At 36.1% G+C, this 22597-nt stretch overlaps 1 protein-coding gene across 3 annotated transcripts in view; it reads right to left on the reverse strand.

The window, feature by feature from the left end:
* LOC137620615 (vascular endothelial growth factor receptor 1-like) overlaps positions 1-15440 on the reverse strand; it is a 172330-nt gene extending 156890 nt beyond the window's left edge. For 2 of the 3 annotated variants that reach the window (XM_068350911.1, XM_068350910.1), the window contains exon 1: positions 14964-15440. Coding sequence is in view for 1 of the 3 variants with exons in the window: in XM_068350908.1 (XP_068207009.1) it covers positions 3267-3270 (4 nt within the window). In the remaining 2 variants the exon portion in view is untranslated. Of the gene's footprint in view, positions 1-3266; positions 3286-14963 lie in introns of those variants that run through there. The other variant, XM_068350908.1, reaches the window with a different exon arrangement.
* Positions 15441-22597: the final 7157 nt, after the last annotated feature.

The raw sequence follows: 22597 nt of genomic DNA on the forward strand, positions 1-22597 counted from the left end.
GGCCTATATCTCTTCTAAATCGTTATATATTAAATTTCATCTTCGATCTTTGGAGTTCACCGTATCGACAAAATAATCATTTCTAATCAATAAATAAAACTAAGCAAAGGATGGGATAAACTATAAACGCTTGGAGAGAGAGAGAGAGAGAGAGAGAGAGAGAGAGAGAGTTATACCGATTGTATTACTGGGCACTCCAAGGACGTTGCCAAAGCAAATGGAAAGTTTGTGGATCCTTATGTGGAGAGAGAGAGAGAGAGAGAGAGAGAGAGAGAGAGATCACTTAAGTTATGCCATTCGATTATAAAGTTAATCCTTCACAATAAAATAAACAATAAAGATATTATAAACTTATGAATGTACTATCTATCTCCAGAGATTGCGTCTAGTCTGCATCTATTGCAGGAAATTCATAAGTATTCATAAATAGGGAGAATGTTCTAGTCTTTGCCAAAGTTATATTTCATGGTTTCATAACTAATCTTTATTCACTTCAATCTTTATATATAAATATATATATATGTATATATATATATATATATATATATATATATTTGAATTTAGCAGTGGCCGATATGGTAACGTCCCAGACTGAGGTTCGAGTCCCGCTCAAACTCGTTAATTTCTTTGGTCGCTGCAACCTCACTATCCTTGTGAGCTAAGGATGGGGGGATTGGGGGAGCCCATAGGTCTATCTGCTGAGTCATCAGCAGCCATTGCCTGGCCCTTTTTGGTCCTAGCTTGGGTGGAGAGGGGACTTGGGCGCTGACATGGTCAGTCTCTAGGCTAGGTCATTGTCCTGCTCGATAGGGCAATGTCACAATCCCTTGTCTCTGCCATTCATGAGTGGCCTTCAACTTTCAATTGTTTCCCAAATTAGCATATTTTAAGTCTTGTTACATTATAATAATGGTAATGAGCCTGCTAACACTAAGATTGCCTCACATTACACTAAGTAATGTATATAATGACCTAGACCGTTTGCCTTTTCTGTCAGGTTTTACGGAAATCTAGCTGACTCACTTGGCCCGAGCGATAAGGACTGAATGAAGGCCGTAACCTTTCATCCAAAATTTCCTGCCTCCTCTTCTTCGAATTTGTAAATGTTACGATCTAGGAAAAGTTAAAGATCATGCTTACTTGACTTCAGCTCAGCTCGAACTGTGGAGTGAAACAGTATATGCCTACACACACACACACTCTCTCTCTCTCTCTCTCTCTCTCTCTCTCTCTCTAAACAAGACATATGCGAGTCATTCTCTACATAGTATTCGCATGAAGCATTCTGGTACGAATGTGGAAGTCCTTCGCATACTTTTCGTTAGAGAGAGAGAGAGAGAGAGAGAGAGAGAGAGAGAGAGAGAGAATCTTATAGGCATGCATAAAAATGACGCAACATTCCAGTACGAATAGAATGACGTAAAGGATCAGTTAGTTTCAAGAATGACAAGATAAACCTGAATGACGTCACGACCCCACAGCCAATCAGCGAGAGGAGTATGGCAGTGGCGCAAGCCGCCATCCCGGGGAGTGGCTTCTTATAGAAAGATAAAAACTAGAAGAGAATTTCATCACTGGACTTGACAAAACACCATAAGTTTATCGGTTGTAGAACTTCAAACATTCAAATTTGCAGCAAATGTTTGTATGTTGAACAGGCTGACATATGTCTCCTTTGAAAGTTTATATATTATAGCTCTGTTTTAATGTTGTTACTGTTTTTAAAATATATTATTTTAATTATTCATTACTTCTCATATGCTTTACTTATATCCTTATTTCCTTTCCTCACTGGGCTATTTTCCCTGTTGGAGCCCTTTGGGATTATAGGGTAATAATAATAATAATAATAATAATAATAATAATAATAATAATAATAATAATAATAGAGTTATATTTAGTTTATATATGAAATGCTTATTTTCATGCTACTGTTCTTAAAACATTTTATATCAGTTGTTAATTAACTTTTCTTGTAGTTTCCTTATTTCCTTTCCTAACTGGGTTATTTTCCCTGTTGGAGCCCTCGAGCTTATAGTATTCTGATTTTCCTACTAGGGTTGTAGCTAAGCAAATAATAATAATAATAATAATAATAATAATAATAATAATAATAATAATAATAATAATAATAATAATGAAAGGGTTTGCGTATTGCCATGATCAGCAAAGCTGTACTAGTCAGGACCACCCATGCTAGGTTGGCTTGCTGGAACGATCAAACAAAAGTTTCCCACCATCACCAAAATTGGTCAGCGCAATGATGAAAATGGCTAAACCCCAGACATGGCTAATAACATGTCTGAAGCCTTTGTCCTACACTGTACTAGAAATAGCTGTTAGTTTTTTTTTTTACTACAACGTATTGTTTAGGTTAGTAATTTAGAAAAGGAATATAATCAAATGTAGGCCTAGAGTGACTTTGATTAAAATTTCGAGTTGCAAGCAGCATAGGCCTACCTTTCATACATGGAACTAAACTTGGAACTTTGTAAAATTAACTACTGAACTCTAACTAAAAGTTGGGTTTTGAATAAGCCTTGATCTTCTAGTTCACATTATGAACAAAAATGAAAGTCCAATGCATTTGGCTCACGTTATTAAATCTACTATACTCAATTTTTTTAATGAGGCGCATTTGCACGGACTCGCAGCGGTGCCCTTTTAGTTAGGAAAAGTTTCCTGCTATCTGATTGGTTAGAATATTCTTGTTCAACCAATCAGCGAAACTTTTCCGAGCTAAAAGGGCACCCCGGCGAGTCGGTGCAATTCTGCCTCAAGAATTGACTATAGGAAGTTATGAGAATTATACCTTAGGTTTACAGTAAAGATTTTTAAAACTAGATTTTCTAATATTACTCAGAAAAAAAGATAAAAGTACAACACTAAAGATAATTACATAAATGTAATTTGGTTCGGGAACAAAGTAGGATTAATTGACAATGAAAAGAAAAAATATAGAAATAAAAGACAATTTTTTTTTATTAGACTGAATCATTTGGAGACAAATGTAAAAATCCTATTTTTCAAATAAGTAAGCCTACTTGAATATGTAACGTTCAGTACTTTATAAGCCATTATCTTTATTACAAGCTGAGCTACAAGCCTACAACCCTAGTTGGAAACGCAGGATGCTATAATTATTCCCAAAGGCTCCAACACGGAAAAAAAGCCCAGTGAGGAAAGGAAAGAAGGAAATAAATAAACTAGCTATGAGATAGTCTAATGATAAAAAATATTCAATATAAAAAGTAAATCATATATACCCATTCTAAAGTTTAATGCGACATAGGTCTATTACCACCTACTGGCTAGACTCCATGTTTTCCAAACCACAGATCTTCCAGAAGCCAAATCTTCCTAAAATCCAAAGAAATACTTATTATTTTTCTTTACGCATCACCAAACTAGTTACTACTCGCTCCAGACTAGAAACCGGTTTAACTTCTACGTCACTAATCAACTCTCCCGACCTGTTCGGTGGCGAATCTGCACTCAGGGTTGCCAGTTTTTCTAAGTGAGAAAAGACCAACTTCTAATCAACAGAAGCTTTTAAAGGCCAACCCATTAATAAAACATTGCCAAAAATATAACATTTAGGCCAAACTTTCTTTTTATGATATAGCTAGCGGCCAACCAATTTAAGAAAAAGCCAAATTTTGAAGTGTTTGGCCTGAAAAAGGCCAACCTGGCAACCCTGTCTGCACTACGGTACGAAGAATCTCTTTAACATACATCGCACGTTTGTCGGCTGACCTACACCGACAAACGCTAATTTATATGCAGAGAATAGGAAAAAACATTATGAGAGATCAAAGATTGTATTAGACGTATATGTATCTCTTGAAATACCTGTGGAGAATTGTTGTCTTACGTTTAACAGTAAATGCATACGCTCACAAGGACAATCTCTCTCTCTCTCTCTCTCTCTCTCTCTCTCTCTGTGTGTGTTTTTTTCATCTAGTAAGCATATCGAACATCCTCTTGCTCTCAATTTTCATGTTAGGAACATCAAACATCCCCCCCCTCTCTCTCTCTCTCTCTCTCTCTCTCTCTCTCTCCTTGTTTTCATGTATTAGGCATATAGTTCATCCTCTCTCAATTTTCACGTTAGGGAAATCGAACATCCTCTCTCTCTCTCTCTCTCTCTCTCTCTCTCTCTCTCAATTACGATGTTTTTGACAATATTACGTTATACTGAGATAGAATTTTTATTTCTATCTGCAGTCAGACCCTAGGCCTAGAATAATCTAACGGAATAAAAGCAAATGACTCGATCCTAGGGATATGCTGTATCTCTTCCCAGAAACCATGTCACTGCTTCTTAGGTTGAACTTTTACTTCTTTGTCACTGTTCACGTCCATCTTGGCATATGAAGCAACAGCTATCTCTTTCATTACGTCAAAGAACAGTAGTAGCAGTACTAGTAGTCTTTTATCTGTTACAGAACTGAGCATATTATTATAGTATAATACTTTGTCTCTACATAAAGGTCGTAGCGGTTATAGTAATAATTGTTATATCTTTGCTGTCTTAAAGCAAAGTATTGATGGTAGCAACATGTTCTTTATCGTAACAAAAAATTGCCGTGGTAGTAGTAGTAGTAGTAGTAGTAGTAGTAGTAGTAGTAGCCTAACTACTTTTAAAATGTAAAACTACCTTGTGATGATCCTTGGGAAGAGCATTAGCTAACAGTAGTATTTCTGGTTGATATTACAGATCAGCAGAAGCTGCGTCAGTAGTAGTAGTAGTAGTAGTAGTAGTAGTAGTAGCAGGAAATGTCCTTCGCCACTGTCGCAATATGGAAGAACTTGGGGAATTTAATCTTAGCAAGAGAACATAAATATTTACGAGACCAGTGCTAGGAAAATGAGACCATAGTCTTAGCATAAGCAAAATGGAAGTAAATTTAGAATTATATATAGGGTGCAAGAAGTTAACAAAGTAAGAGAATTGGCATCGCAGGTGAGAATAAAGATACATGAAGCAGTAGCTGCATTTGCAAATATTGAAACGTGGTGGTGTTATTGTTTAAAGGAATGTTTAAGAACCCAAATCTACACCTTATTGGGAATTGGTAGCAGAAACGGGTATATGGCCAGTAAAGAATTGATCATAAAGAGGTGATGTTATTGTTTCACTTCTTCACATCAGATGAACAGTTGTTAACAGGTATAGTGGAAGATCAAATAAGTGAACCACGTACGGAGAGCTGGGTAAAAAGTATTTTGGAAATATGAAAAAAGTATATTTAAAATGAAAAGGTAGGATATCATGAAAATCTCTTGAAATAAGTTGAAGGTAAAGTGATAACTTGAATTAAAAGAAACAGAATAAAAGAAAGCAGATAAGACAAATTTGAGATTTGTAAATGGTAGGAGCAGATAGGATTATATGAGACACTGAGGAATAGTATTGAAGAAAAGGTCGAACATGTTAGACTTGCACGAAAATTATAACAACAAGAATAAAAATTATAAATGTTTTGAATTTTGAGTTATGCAAAAGTGCAATTTGAAATTACTATAAGCAGTGGCATATAATTAAGGAAGCTAGAATCACCTACCGAAGAAGTGTCAAAGTAAGCAAGTTATCTTTTTGTGCCGAAAGTTATTATAATGACAATGAGCTTTCTGAATAATGCAGCGCTTTCCACCTACGTATTTAGTAAGAATGTGGCAGGCGTAGTAAAGACTACAGAGGTACTAAGAGTATCACGACTGAGACGGCGTGGACACGTGTTGAGGATTTATGATTGAAGGGAGTGAGGAGAGCTCATGAGGAACCTGTAAAAGGGAGAATATCAAGAGGGAGGCAGAGATTACATGGCGAGATAAGGTGAAGGATGATATGGAGAGAAGTATGGTGGAAGAGGATGCCTTTGATAGAAGGCACTGGAGAGGTCGGCATCAGGCAACCTACCCCTTAATGTAGGGATATCGGTGAGAAATGAGAATTTAGTAGTGTACACACAATCATGGTGTTGTGGAGTGAGATACGAAAAACATGGAACCTAACAAAATAAAGCCAACCTTTACACCAAGAAGATAGCTGACGCATTCACAACTGCCCGACCTTAGACCGAAGCGATTGTTCTTAAAGCATGCGTTTGCATGAAACTACATCTTTCAACTAATTTCTGCACAGGAAAAGCACCACGACGAAGTTAGTCATTAAAGTAATTATGTTTTTGTAAATGAGAGCAAATCCCTCCCTCCCATCCTGTCCACAACATCCTGTTTGCGAAGCAGAGAATCCCTGAAAAGACAGATAGGGGTGGCCCAGATTTGAGCTATGCTGTTTTACAATATATTTACATGGATAGATAGTAAAAAGTGTGTGCGTGAGTGTGTTCAAGCATTCAATATCTTTCATTTATGCATACACGATGAAGAATGATTATCAATTTATCCGAGTTAAACTGATCACGATAAAAACTTTTTACTCAGTCGTCGTACGACTCTTTTGTTGTTGCTAGCTATCGTCATGTGAGATTTTCTCAAATAAACTCTCTCTCTCTCTCTCTCTCTCTCTCTCTCTCTCTCTCTCAACACATAATATAAATCTCATTGATATGAAACTGGAAATTACAACAACTCTAAATTCCCCACGTTGAAAAAAAAAAAAAAAACATTAAAACTATTCGGTATGCAAATTTACTGGTACAGCTACACCGAAATATTAGACCAAAACAGCCTTCAAAAAGCAAAAAAAGCTAAATGATCTAGGCCTTTTTCAAACGCGGCTATGTGACCAGGGGCTAATTTCACAGGTATTATCAGTCAGTATTTCTTACTTGAGTGCGCGAACCCTCAAAAATTATGTATAAGTATTTAGATAGATATGAACAGACAGGTTCAACCCTTCCCACCCTCTCCCCCTTCCTAACTATAACCCCTCTCACTAGGGTATAACTACTCCCTCTCCCCCTAACCAAGGGATATTGAGACACCAAGGAGTTATAACTTTTGCCGCTGAGCGTGAGCGTGACAGAAATATATATATATATATATATATATATATGAAGAGAGAGAGACTTGACCTTTATTATATGGGGGAGATTAAGTTTCCGGCTTAAACTTTCCATCTCAGGACAAGGGCAATCTCAAAAATAAATCACAGCGCGCATCCAAAGCCTGTAAACCTAACAGCCTTCTCTGTGGCCTTTAAGCCTCCAACCAACCTTTTCTATGACCAGTAAGCCTCCAACCAACCTTTTCTATGACCAGTAAGCCTAGTACCAACCAGCCTTCTCTATGGCCTGTAAGCATAGCACCAACCAGCATTCTCTGTAGCCTCTAAGCCTAGTACCAACTAGCCTTCTCTATACCATGTAAGCCTAGTACCAACTAGCCTTCTCTATGACCTGTAAGTCCTAGTACCAACCAACTTTCTCTATGGCCTGTAAGCATAGCACCAACCAGCCTTCTCTGTAGTCTGTAAGCCTAGTACCAACCAGGCTTGCCTATAGCCTGTAAGCATAGCACCAACAGCCTTCTCTGTAGCCTGTAAGCCTAGTACCAACCAGGCTTCTCTATGGCCTGTAAGCATAGCACCAACAGCCTTCTCTGTAGCCTGTAAGCCTAGTACCAACCAGGCTTCTCTATGGCCTGTAAGCATAGCACCAACCAGCCTTCTCTGTAGCCTGTAAGCCTAGCGCAAACCAGAGTAGTATAACATGTAAGTCTAGTACCACCCAGCCTTCTCTGTGGCCTGACACCCAGCCTTCTCTGTAGCCTGTAAGCCTAGTTGCCCACCAGCCTTTTCTGTATCCTGTAAGCCTAGTATCAACCAGCGTTCTCTATGACTTGTAAGTCCTAGTACCAACCAACTTTCTCTATGGCCTGTAAGCATAGCACCAACAGCCTTCTCTGTAGCCTGTAAACCTAGTACCAACCAGGCTTCTCTATGGCCTGTAAGCATAGCACCAACCAGCCTTCTCTGTAGCCTGTAAGCCTAGTGCCAACCAGAGGAGTATAGCATGGAAGTCTAGTACCATCCAGCCTTCTCTGTGGCCTGACAACCAGCCTTCTCTGTATCTTGTAAGCCTAGTTGCCAACCAGCCTTCTCTGTATCATGTAAGCCTAGTCCCAACCAGCATTCTCTGTGCCCTGACAAACCATTCACAAAGCAGTTTCGTAGGTGATGTATCGCCGTTCAAGTTGCGTTTGATTAGTCAAGTGCTATTTAGTACTCCAAGTTCGTCCCCTTTTAAGTGAAGTGGTTATCACTGACCGCCATCTTGGCTCTTGCGATCTTATATTGGTGGAGGACGGTATTTTAAGAATGTGATCACTTATAGAATACCAGTCACTTGCCTATTACACTCTGTAAAGATTTTGAATCATTCTTCTGAGAGTTTCGATTTTTATCGAATTCTTTTCTAGGATGTATTAAAATATAGTTCAATATTATCGTTACGGAAGAATTTTCACTATTACACACACACACTCTCTCTCTCTCTCTCTCTCTCTCTCTCTCTCTCTCTCTCTCTCTTATAATTGTTAATTTTAAGAGCAAATTAATTTCTCAAATTATCAATTTCCGTAAAAACTGGTTTTATAGATTATATGAATTATATTTGTTAAGTAATTTTAAACAAAAAATAGTTTTACAGATAATTCACATCGCATATAGCTTAAAAAATAATTCATTTTCAGAAATAATCTAGAAAGATATAACCTATCTTAAGAACAGCCCTTAAACACTAGAATTTAACGATGTTTTCCTTCCACACACTCTCTAGTTCATATAACACGATTTTTACATTGGTGGGTCATGTTACTAGGATGAGTGAGTTTCTTTTAATTTATTCTTCTCGTTTTCTGTGTCGCTCTAGGCGCGACTTTTAGGCGCCACTTCGCGACGAAAACCGATCGCTTAGACAAGTTGCTAAAATAACTAGATGATCATTTTCAAATCGGTGTTGAAGATCTGTGATAATTCCGTGCGATGATGCCATCTTGTAGCTCAAAAAAATATATTTTTTTCAGTATTATTATTATTATTATTATTTCTAATACTAGTACTACTACTACTACAACCCTAACTGGAAAAGCAGGATGCTATAACCCCAAGGGCTCCACAGGGAAAAATAGCCCAGAGAGGAAGTGAAATAAGGAAATAAATAGAGTATGTGAGAAGAAATGCATATTCTAAGAAGAGTAACAACATTAAAACAGCTCCTTATAAACTATAAAAAGAGACTTATGTCAGTCTGTTTACATAAAAAAAAACATTCGCTGCAAGTTTCAACTTTTAAAGTTTTATCGATTCAACTCCCCGATTAAGATCATTCCACAACTTGGTAATAGCAGGAATAAAACTTCTAGAATAATGTGTGGTATTGAACCTCGTGATGGAGAAGGCCTGACTATAAAGATGAACTGCATATCATCTGACTTGAGGATGTCAAGTTAATAAAATTCAAATTAACGAAGTTAGTAATACTGAGTCTGTTCAATGCTTGGATGGGTGACTAAGATACGAAAACAGACGTTACCCGGCACATAAGCTTCGTGGGGGTGGAAGATGAGACTGAATAGACTTACCGAAAGAGTAATGTGTACTTGGTCCATATACATATCCCCTATATAATAAGAGAGATTGTTTGGGCATGGTCTTCGCACTCCCTAAGAGAGATTAGTTCACCAAACGTTCAGCTGGGCACCACAAGGCACTAGAGGAGTTGGAAGACCCAGGCCTACATGGCTGAGGACTACTGTATGGAGCGCGAATTAGGAGATGATGAATGGAGAAGTATTGAATTAAAAACTCGAGATAGAGACGACTGGAGAAATCTAACCAAGGCCCTTTACGCCAATAGGCGTGGGAGGAGATGATGATATATCATCTACGTCTATTAACGCAAAGGGCCTCAGTTAGATTTCACCAGTCGTCTCTATCTTTAGGTTTTAAATCAATACTCCATTCATCATCTCCTACTTCACGCTTCATAATGCTCAGTCATGTAGACCTAGGTCTTTCAACTCTTCTAGGGCACTGTGGAGCCCATTTAAAAGTTTGGTGAACTAATCTCTCTTGGGGAGCGCGAAGAGCATGCCCAAACCATCTCCATCTACCCCTCACCATGATCTCATCCTCATATGGCACTCGAGTAATCTCTCTTATGGTTACATTTCTAATCCTGTCCTTTCAGTTAACTCCATATATTCTTCTGAGGCCTTTGATCTCAAATTTACAAAATCTGTTGGATATTATTTCAATGTCATACCACGCCTCATGTCCATACAGTAACACTGATTTCACTAAACTGATATATAGCCTAATTTTTACATGTAATTTCAGGCGATTTGATTTCTATATTTCACTTAACCTAACCATTGTCTGATTTCCTTTTTTCAAAATCTTGCATTAAACTATATATATATATATATATGTGTGTGTGTGTGTGTGTGTGTGTGTGCATTTGCGTATGTGTGTTATCATTATCACCTCGCTCATTTCCGCGCACCTTATGGTAAACAATTATACCCTTCACTCTAAGAGGGCAATATTCTTAGATAAAACAGGAAGCCCATTGTTTACACCAAGAAAAAAATAGCAAATCTCTCTCTCTCTCTCTCTCTCTCTCTCTCTCTCTCTCTCCACAGCAACGACTACGCTTGTTGATTACGCATCCAGCTGTTGGTTTTTTTTTTTTTTTAATTAAACTCGTTTCTACGGAAATGCTTTACAGTTAAAATATATTTCCCTGAAGTAGTAGTAGTAGTAGTAGTAGTAGTAGTAGTAGTAGTAGTAGTAGTAGTAGTAGTAGTAGTAGTAGTAGTAAAAATCGTAACGATTTGTACTATCTACTTATTTTATCGTAATTTTTTTTTCTCATATCGTTTATTTATTTCCTTATTTCCTTTCCTCACTGGGCTATTTTTTCCTGTTGGAGCCCTTGGACTTATAGCATCTTGCTTTCCCAACTAGGGTTGTAGCTTAGCTAGTAATATTAACAATAATAAAGTAATTAACATGTCAATTGATCAACCAAGTCAATTAATTAACTCACTGACTTTTAATACCCTTTTCAAAGGTTTCAAATGACATAATTAAATATTTCCTCGTGATGATCGATGGAGAGATTAGCATATCAATGTTTTCGTTCAGTTTTATACCTCGTATAACATCATAAATTAAATCTACATTAATCTCCATTAGACTTCTCTTTCAACGTTTTTCACTATGAATAATTAATTTTTCTTTAAAAAGATCTTGTGAATTATTTCACTTGATATTAGAAAGAGGTGAAAAATATTTTTTGTCTTTTCATTTTAAACCTACATCAAATTGACTCCTTTTAAATAAAGTTTTTCTTCTATGTTTTTTATAACATCTATTTTATCCATTAACTAATAATTATTTCTCATTAATCATCTAAGCTACACATATCACTGATGTCATACAGGCCTGATCAGAATTTTATATTCATTTTTTTCTTCTATGTTTTATATAACATCTTTATCCATTAACTAATTATTCTTTCTCACCAATCACCTAAGCTTCACATACCACTGATATCATACAGGCCTAAACAGAATGTTATATTCAATTTCTTAACATAAGGAAATTTCCATGTCATTCTGTTTTATTATTCCACAACAATAATAATGATGATAATAATTTCGAGAATAACAAGTGACGAACACGTAAAACCAGCTACAACACTGATGTGTATTTCCCCTTAGACCGAAAGAGCGGAAATACTCTCTCGGGTAACTCACAAGTTCTCTCTCTCTCTCTCTCTCTCTCTCTCTCTCTCTCTCTACGATGCAGCTGAAACCAATTATTCTATTGGACTTGAGAGTGTCCCAAGCGCAAGACAATTACGTTCAAAATTAAACGGTTATTCAGAATAGCGGCGTGATTCTGAAATCCATCTCTATGGACTACAAAATCTTACGGTTTGAAGTTATCGCTAATTTTGGTTTGTTATCGGTCTAATGCATTTTCTAATCATGGGGTCTATTTTGATCGGGAGCTCTCTCTCTCTCTCTCTCTCTCTCTCTCTCTCTCTCTCTCTACGATGCAGCTGAAACCAATTATTCTATTGGACTTGAGAGTGTCCCAAGCGCAAGACAATTACGTTCAAAATTAAACGGTTATTCAGAATAGCGGCGTGATTCTGAAATCCATCTCTATGGACTACAAAATCTTACGGTTTGAAGTTATCGCTAATTTTGGTTTGTTATCGGTCTAATGCATTTTCTAATCATGGGTCTATTTTGATCGGGAGCTCTCTCTCTCTCTCTCTCTCTCTCTCTCTCTCTCTCTCTCTCTCTCGTTTCCGTGCTCATCTCGAAGTTTCAGTTTCAAGAGGCCCTTTATTTCTGAAGTACTCCTACCTTCTTGAAGTTCCCAAAAGTTCCAGACACTTCTAGGCCTAGTCGTCATTATCCAAAATATACAACCGAGTTATTCCTCCAAGCTTCATATATTTATCATCCTGATATCGTCCACTTTCACACTTTCCTCTTCCTGAAATTTAAACCCACAGTGAATTCATCACACTGAAGCTTATTCACTCGTGTTTTCACGACTAGTTCATCACGGTTGCCCAACAACTAAAGCGGAAATTCAGACTTCAGAGGCATCGTGTCAAACGGGCTTTTCTCAAGTGTTGAATGTCGAGCAAAGAGGAAATTGAGAATTCCTTGATGACACTATGATAAATTATTCCTTCTTGTGTGTGTGTGTGTGTGTGTGTGTGTTTATACTTATACTATTGATCTGTTTACTTAATTATGTGCTTCTGGTTTCTTTACATTTCATGTTATACTGGTGTTTAATATCTATCTTCTTATTTGTCAACAAGATGAACAATTATAAAAAATAATACATGTTCTACTTTGATTAAGTTGCTTCACCAGAGAGAGAGAGAGAGAGAGAGAGAGAGAGAGAGAGAGAGAGAGAGAAATATTTAAGGAAATAGGGGGGGGGGTTTACTACCGAGACTGTTTCCTGTTGACCTAAGCAGTAAATTATGTGCCAAGTAATCATTTGACCACGGTGGGTCACAATATTTGTGGAGAAAGACAATAACAGGGAGGTTGACACATTGATGCCAGCCCTTAAAGAAATTGTCATGCAGCTGAATTAGAATAACAACAAAATTAGAAGGTTGACACATTGAAGCCATTACTGAATAATAATAATAATAATAATAATAATAATAATAATAATAATAATAATAATAATAATAATATAAAGTCTACAAACAAAGTGTATTACCTTATCCTACACTAAAGGTATATATATATATATATATATGTGTGTGTGTGTGTGTGTGTGTAAGCCTATACTAAAGGTATAGGTCTATATATATATATATATATGTAAGCCTATACTAAAGGTATAGGTCTATATATATATATATATATATGTATGTAAGCCTATACTAAAGGTATAGGTCTATATATATATATATATATATATCACTTGTACCGTTTTATATTAGCATTGAAATAATAACAATAAAAACACGGAAACATAACCTAGAGTCCTAGACCGTCACAGTTACCGCATGACTGACATACGAATGTTGCTATATAATTATTCCATTTCCTGTGTTCTCCTTCTATCTGTCATTCCATCCATCCATAATTTGAATTTCTTCCTTAAACATCTCACTTGGTTTGAATATTAAATATCGTTCTTTTCTATAATCTTATTCGAATAATTGATTTCTCGACCCTTCGTATAAGAGATGATGAGATAAACGTGTTTATTATTTTTTTGTTTTTGTTTATACGTTTCTATATCAATCTGTTTGCTTATCAGTATCCCTAAACATATTTATTCTACTTCATTACTCCCCATGCGAACTGCAGAAGAGACTCTTCAACTATGGTATGCAGCTCTTCTAGGAGAAGGACGCTCCGAAATCAACCATTACTTCCTTGTTTCCTTTCCTCACTGGGCTATTTTCCCTGCTAGCAGCTCTTCAAGGGGAAGGACACTCCAAAATCAAACCATTGTTCTCTAGTCTTGTGTAGTGCCATAACCTCTGTACTGTACCATGGTCTTCCACTGTCTTGGGTTAGAGTTCTCTTGTTTGAGGGTACACTCGAGCACACTATTCTGTATAATTTCTCTTCCTCTTGTTTTGTTAAAGCTTTTATAGTTTACAAAGGAGATATTTATTCTAATGTTGTTACTCTTCATAAAATATTCAATTTTTTTCCTTTCCTCACTGGGCTATTTTCCCTGCCATAAGACCCCAGGCTTATAGCATCCTGCTTTTCCAACTAGGGTTGTAGCTTAGCAAGTAATAATAATAATAATAATAATAATAATAATAATAATAATAATAATAATAATAATATGACGTCACAAACCCGTAGGGCAAAATGACGCCATAACCTAAGACAGAAAAAGCGTAAATGTCTCACCTAGGTTACCTGTTCTGCATGACTCATCAATGAATTCATTCACATGATTCACCTCCGTGAGTACGGAGGGATGGACAAGATACTAAAGGTGGTGATTAATACTCCTCCTCCTTCTTCTTCGTCTTCTTCCTTCTTTTATCGGAGGATATTTTTTTTTTACCGTGAGAAATACTGTCATTGATGATATGGTTCAACCTATCAAAGTCCGTGATGATTAGGTTCTGTTATCAAGTACGTGATAAGAAGGGGACTGTATTATTATTATTATTATTATTATTATTACAAGCTAATCTACAACCACAGACTCATTGGTGTGTGCTACAACACTTGTTGGAAAGGCAGGATGCTATAAAAGGGAAAAATAGCCCAGTGAGAAATGGAAACACGATAATAAATAAACTATATAAGAAGCAATGAGTATTCAAAATAAAATATTTAATAACAGTAACATCATTACAGAAAAGAGGAGGAGAAATAAGATAGAACAAGAGAACTCTAATCCAAGACATGTTTACATGCACATTCCATGCTTACAAACACTTAAAACGCAATTCAGTACTTACGCTAATATGAAGAATTCCAGTTCCCACCAAACATCCCAATAGTTAATTCCAGTACGACGATTTCTTCATTTCCATACGAAAAACATCAACAGTTCCTCGTCCTCAATGAAATCAAGACGCACTGAAGTCTGAGAGACGAAGATAGAATACTAATACAACACTTTATTGATATGAGTTATTGTCTCACCAACAACTGACGTCTCGTTTGTTTGAAATTGCGAGGATACATAGTATCCACCGGAAACAATCACTGGATACAAGGTCGCATTAAATGTCCTTTAATCGCAGCACTAAATAAACACACGGAGTCCACATTCCAAATCTCGTTACACATCCTTTTTCACATACACTGTACCTCTCAGTGGGGGCGGGGACATCAAACCCACAAGAATGTGGGGCGAACGGTTACAATGACAGTTGAGAAGCAGTTACTCATACCACGATCACTTACAAACTAAAGTCTAGAATGGACTCAACACAGTCACAGGACTCTTGCTCGTGCTGGTCCCTCCCATCTCTCAGCTGAGCACCGATGTGAGGTCATGGCGGGAAGATGTTGATGGGAGAATTTTACTTTCTCCTTTTTTGTTTTTTTCACAATGCATACTGTCACAAGATATCGTCGCTCTCACATCTCTCGATTGATCAAATTGCTGAGATGTAGTAGTGGATGGAATTTTAAGCTTATAAATAGGCTTTAAAATCTAACGTTAAGATCCCGGATATGTTGTTGCCAACTTCCCTGATAACTCCTCCAGCGTTTATACGCTGCAAGTGTAACTGTCTTTAGGGCATTCTCGTGGTCTTGCCAATAAAAAAAAGAAAAAAAAAGAAACTAGAGCCTACTCTACTATTCAGTAAATGCTATATGATATGTGATATATTGAGGGTGAATTTAAATATGTTTCTGAATTCGTATCGCATATCCGGCATGCAATGGATCACTGCTGTGTAAATTCATTAAGGAACAAACGCTATGATTACATTTATTTATATGATACAGAAATTATATAAAACAATTCCCACGGTCATTCAGTCTTACCACTAAACTAATTATCGTTTCATTCATTCACACACATGACAAGGAACTCACTGAATGGGTAGACTTTAACGATTACGAAAGAATTGCAAGGCCGAATATAGAGTGAGACTAGGTTCGCTTCTCGATAAGGGCCATTCAATAGTTGAAGATTATTCCACTTAAATTTATCCCTCTCACTGCCTTGACCCCCTCACGCATACCTCTAGGTGACCACTCTACCTGAAATTGACTCTCTCTCTCTCTCTCTCTCTCTCTCTCTCTCTCTCAGACATTACTTAGGTGTCAACTATAAGGGTATTGGTAGGCTACTTACCAGACACTGATAATCTCTCTCTCTCTCTCTCTCTCTCTCTCTCTCTCTCTGACATTACTTAGGTGTCAACTAAAAGGGTATTGGTAGGCTACTTACCAGACACTGATAATCTCTCTCTCTCTCTCTCTCTCTCTCTCTCTCTCTCAGACATTACTTAGGTGTCAACTATAAGGGTATTGGTAGGCTACTTACCAGACACTGATAATCTCTCTCTCTCTCTCTCTCTCTCTCTCTCTCTCTGACATTACTTAGGTGTCAACTAAAAGGGTATTGGTAGGCTACTTACCAGACACTGATAATCTCTCTCTCTCTCTCTCTCTCTCTCTCTCTCTCAGACATTACTTAGGTGTCAACTATAAGGGTATTGGTAGGCTACTTACCAGACACTGATAATCTCTCTCTCTCTCTCTCTCTCTCTCTCTCTCTGACATTACTTAGGTGTCAACTAAAAGGGTATTGGTAGGCTACTTACCAGACACTGATAATCTCTCTCTCTCTCTCTCTCTCTCTCTCAGACATTACTTAGGTGTCAACTATAAGGGTATTGGTAGGCTACTTACCAGACACTGATAATCTCTCTCTCTCTCTCTCTCTCTCTCTCTCTCATAGACATTGCTTAGGTGTCAAGTATAAGGGTATTGGTACCTACCAGACACTCTCTCTCTCTCTCTCTCTCTCTCTCTCTCTCTCTCTCTCTCTCTCAATTTATCCGAGTGTATGAGTGTATTACAGACATGCAACAGTGGATTAATGTTATAATTAATGTCTATTACTGGACAAAAAAAGTCAGCGGATTAATATTAAAACATGACAAATATAATTATAGGATTAACGAAACTCCCACTATTCTGTTTTGATTATTAAACCGCAAAGCGTCTAAGGGTAGCCTACTACCCAAGTTACAATTATTGTTGATACTCAAGTTACACAAGATGACATCAAAGTTACGTCAGACTAAGAATCTTAAACTCATAATCCCTTTTTGCCTTCTGGGGGAGTTAGTTGATGAAGCTGCCTCGGTTTTTGCGTTCCTCGTTCCAGACTCCTTAGTTGTGTTGCAAGTTTCTGAGTATTAAATTTACTGTTTGTCGTTGTCCTCTTCTTTTGATGGTAACGGGAGAATTTATCTTCCTGAAATGATTTTGAGCAACCTTAAACGGTCCGTATTTTGGTTCGCTTTATAATGAAACAAAGTAAGGTAAAAAGATATATGATAAAAGAGGCTGAGAGACATAAAAACGGGAAATATCGAGTTTATCACTTTTTGGCTGTTCAGTTTGTCAGATATTTAGCGCCTTTAATTATGATGCAACAGTAGTCTCACACTCACCTAGCTAAGTTTAGGGATTAAAAGCCTATTCCAATTGTCTGCCATTTTCTTCAATAACTGTATTTCTGTTTTATTCATTTACTCATTCTTTGTCTCCTTTGTATTACACAACGAACTTTCGCCACCATATCTGGTCTTTTGATTACTCATTCATATCACGTCTTTAAACTATGGGTTTAGCAACTAAAGGGCAGCGTTACATTTGTATGCGAGCGGGAGACGACACAATTTTGATCCCGGCACAAATGAAGTGATTTGTTCCTGGTGGCTGGTTCCTGGTTCGTAAAACTGCTCACTCCGCAAAATAAGTTTGCGGGCACTATCATCTAATAGATAAGTGCAAGACACGTTACTGTAATTGAGCTTTTTTTCCTGTACCATAAACAATATTCTTAATGAAAATCTTAATCTTTAATCTTATCCCATTAAACACTGGAATCAGTTGTTATCAGTTTTGGCAATGTATTGTGGTAATTAGTTTGGTATCTTTAATCTCTTCTTTCAGAAGCCTTGCCCTAGGATTTTGCAACATACCTACGCTTATGTCATTTTCCTTCAACTGTCTTAATTTTGGGCATGAAAATAAATGTTATGTATTATCTTACTCTTCTTTGCATGAGCTATAAACTGGATTGTATCCAGGGGTACTCTTCCTTTCCACATATTCCCCAATTCCCTATTCATATTATTAAGTTAATCTCTCTTACAGTCTCATTTTTAATCATGTCCTGCCATTTAACTACCAATATTCCTCTGAGGGATATGTTTTCAAATCACACACAAACACGCACACACAGATATATATATATATATATATAGAGAGAGAGAGAGAGAGAGAGAGAGAGGCATATATATATATATATATGTATGTATGTAAGTATAGTTACACATGTCTGTGAATTTCCTCCCGAAATTGCTTTTAGTTAGAACAGATTTAATCATGCCTTCTTTATAAGGGTTGCCTTATCCCTATCATATTTTTCATCCTTATTATCTTTTCTTTATTAGTTTCCTCTATCTTTTCCATAATTATTTTCTTATTTTTTTTCTGGGTCCTTTTACCCCCAGCTTCTTATTTCTTCCTCTCGCTAAGGGTAGAAGAGAATCTTTAGCTATGATAAGCATTTCTTCTAGGAGAAGGACACTCCAAAATCAAACCATTGTTCTCTAATCTTGGGTAGTGCCATAGCCTATGTACCATGGTCTTCCACTGTCTTGGGTTAGAGTTCTCTTGCTTGAGGGTACATTCGAGCACACTATTCTATCTTATTTCTCTTCCTCTTGTTTTGTTAAAATTTTTACAGTTAATATAGGAGATATTTATTTTAACGTTGTAACTCTTCTTAAAATATTTTATTTTCCTTTCCTCACTGGGCTATTTTCCCTTAAGGAGCCCCTGGACTTATAGCATCCTGCTTTTCCAACTAGGGTTGTAGCTTAGCAAGTAATAATAATAATAATAATAATAATAATAATAATAATAATAATAATAATAATAATAATAATTTCCCTTCCATAGTTACAAGTTTCTTCAATGCTGCTAATCTAGCACTTTCAATAAGGGTTCTTCAATTGATCCTCAATTATCTCTCCGATTAGTTTCTTTCCATCAGGATTTATGATGTCTCTCGGGTTTTAAAGGTTTAAAGGTCGCTCAAGAATGGCAGAGGTAAGGGACATTGACATTGCCCTATCAGGCAGGACACTGCCCTAGAGACTGACCATATCTACATATGATCAGCGCCCAAGCCCCCTATCCACCCAAGCTGAGACCAAAGAGGGCCAGGCAATGGCCGCTGATAACTCAGCAGATAGACCTATAGGCTCCCTCCAAACAAGCCCCCTTCTTAGCTTACAAGGATAGTGAGGTTGCTGCTATCAAAGAAACTAATGAGTTTGAGCGAGACTCGAACCTCAGTCTGGTGTTCACCAGTCAAAGACGTTACCACATCGGTGGGTAGTCGACTGTACCAAGCCCTCAGCCTAGGTTGGAGAGATTGTTTTTAAATTGTTCTAGTTTATGTAAAACACGGCCTCCTAACTAGAAGAGAGGAAATGAAGGCAAAAAAAAAAATAAATAAATAAATAAAGGGTGGTGGCATTCTGTATTGCGCAGTATCATGGCTAATGTTTCCCGTGTTATAAAAAATATTGATCAATTAATTTTATTGAAGTGGTGATGCTGACGTATGGACACGTTTTTAGATTTGCCTAGATTATAACTAATTCTACTGGCTAAAACCATTAACTAATTTACATGAGACATGAAACAGTAATTAATCTTATCTACGGCTACACATGCCTAATATGTATAAAAAAAAAAGAATAAAAGATCTGAGCATATACTATTTTTAAAGTAATATTAAATAAACAGCGAATGAGGGAGAACAGAAGAAAGCGCTCTAAAAAAATTTACTATCATACTTTTTTCATAATTCTAAAAGACTTTCTACCCAGCATTCCCCCATGTGATTCCATTATTTGGTCTTCCACTATATCCATAACCAACCGTATATATATATACTGTATATATATATATATGTGTGTGTGTGTGTGTATACTCTACGGGCCACATGCCTGCTTCTGAAATCGAAACCCAATAAGGAGTGTGCTGTAGGCTAGTTGTAACTTCTTGCAGCATTCCTTTAATAATCTTGCAAAAATTTCCCCCAAGTCTTTAATTTATTTTTCCTTTAATTTTATAACACCCATCGTATCAATATTTACAGGCAATATGTGTGTGCGTGTATATATATATATATATATATGTATGTATGTATATATATATATATATATACATGTATATATATATATATATATGTATATATATATATATATATATACATATATATATATATATATATATATTGCAGACTTTATGAAGGCAAAGTAACAAACAAAGAGGAAATGTACATTGAGCAACAATGTTTTTATTTTATTTTTTATTATGTTTACTCTTGATCCTTGCTTGTCATTTTATACGCAATCTTTGTGATAAAATCTAACAATAGAATTTCTCCTAAACAGTCATTGATTAATAGTTTCGAGTCATGTAAAACTCTAAAGCTATAAAAAAATTAATATCTTTAAATATAATGAGATGTCAAAGAACATTTTCACAAGAACATGAAGTTAGTAATAAAAACAGCGTCGCTTATGCTCAAGCAAAACCATCCAACATTAAATAGAGACGGTTAAACGTGTCAGCGAATATGTTCGGTCACATCAAAATTGCAACATTGCATTAAACAACTTGCATCACAGCTGAATTCTTTTATTTTATTATTCTTTTTTTATATAAACTTTTTATTCTAATGTTGTTACTATTTTGAGTGTTATGAATATTCATAACTTTTCCGCTTATTTGAAAAGTCTCATTGTTTAAATCGTCAAAGGTCTTCCACTAAAGCGCTTTTCAGAACCAACACTTTCGTATATATATATATATATATATATGTGTGTGTGTGTGTGTGTGTATATATATATATATATATATGTATATATATATATATATATATATGTATATATATTTACAACGACATATTATGCTCAATATCCTTATCATATGTTCCGCATATCTCACCAAATCCTATTTAATGTTCTTACCATCCTTGAAATATTTTATTCTATTTGTTCATTACATCTCTTGTAGTTTATTTATTTCTTTGTTTCCTTTCCTCAGTGGGCTGTTTTTTCCCTGTTGCAGCCCTTGGGCTTATAGCAATCTTGCTTTTCCAACCAGGGTTGTAGCATAACTAATAATAATAATAATAATAATAATAATAATAATAATAATAATAATAATAATGTACAAGGGTGCCACTTCGATCCCTGCAATTCTGCATTGTGTGCGTCACTGAATTTCTTTTTATCTTCAAATCTAAAACAATTCTCTCTCTCTCTCTCTCTCTCTCTCTCTCTCTCTCTCTATATATATATATATATATGTGTGTGTGTGTGTGTGTGTGCGCTCATGGTATCTGATGACGTGACAACTGTACAAACTTAAAAGGCTCCAATTTATATATCGAACCTCTGTAGCTTTCATGTAACGGGGCCCCATGTTTCAATCTAGGAATTGCTATGCAGTATCTCTATTTTTGGAAATGAAAAAGATATAAAAAGAATCGAATGCTTCCAAAGAATTTGAAATAGGTCAATCGATCATTGACCTAAAGAAATCTGTCAGAAATCTTGGATTAATCATGAATGATAGACTGACAATGAATGAACATATAAATAATATGGCAAGAAATTGTAACTATCATATTAGAAATATAGCATTTATTATTAAATACTTAGATGAAAAATCTATGGCCATACTCATTAATCACTACATATTTTCAAGAATTGATTACTGCAACTCACTGTTCTATGGATTACCAAATTATCAGCTGAAGGAAATTCAAAGAGTACAAAACAGAGCCGCTAGATTAATAAAAGGACTACACAATAGGAAAAGAGTTACCCCTGCACTAATTAAATTACACTGGCTGCCGGTAAAAGCGAGAATTGAATACAAGCTACTCTTACTAACGTTCAAGACACTGAACCAAAATGCCTGAATAAACTAGAACTAGAAACAAATGTTAACATAAGACACATGAGTGACAAACATAGGCTATTTGAACCAAGAACAAATAGTAAATTTTGTGAAAGGTCTTTTAGCTACTGTGTGCCTAGACATTATAATAAACTGCCAACTGAAATGAAGGACTTAAAGGGAGCAACTGAATTTAAGAAGAAACTAAAGACATTACTTTTCATAACATAATATGATTTGGATGATGCTTCAATCAAAGAATTGTATAAGTTATAATGAAAATGATTCTTTAGATGATTAATATGGACTCGCCCGAGAAGTAGTTCACTCGACTTCAGTGGAGGGTTGGATTTAAACCCAAAACAATTAAGTAAGCAAGTGTACTGAACATCTGTTGACACGTGCA

This window comes from Palaemon carinicauda, chromosome 27 (genome assembly GCF_036898095.1).
Source record: "Palaemon carinicauda isolate YSFRI2023 chromosome 27, ASM3689809v2, whole genome shotgun sequence".
Classification (NCBI taxonomy): domain Eukaryota; kingdom Metazoa; phylum Arthropoda; class Malacostraca; order Decapoda; family Palaemonidae; genus Palaemon; species Palaemon carinicauda.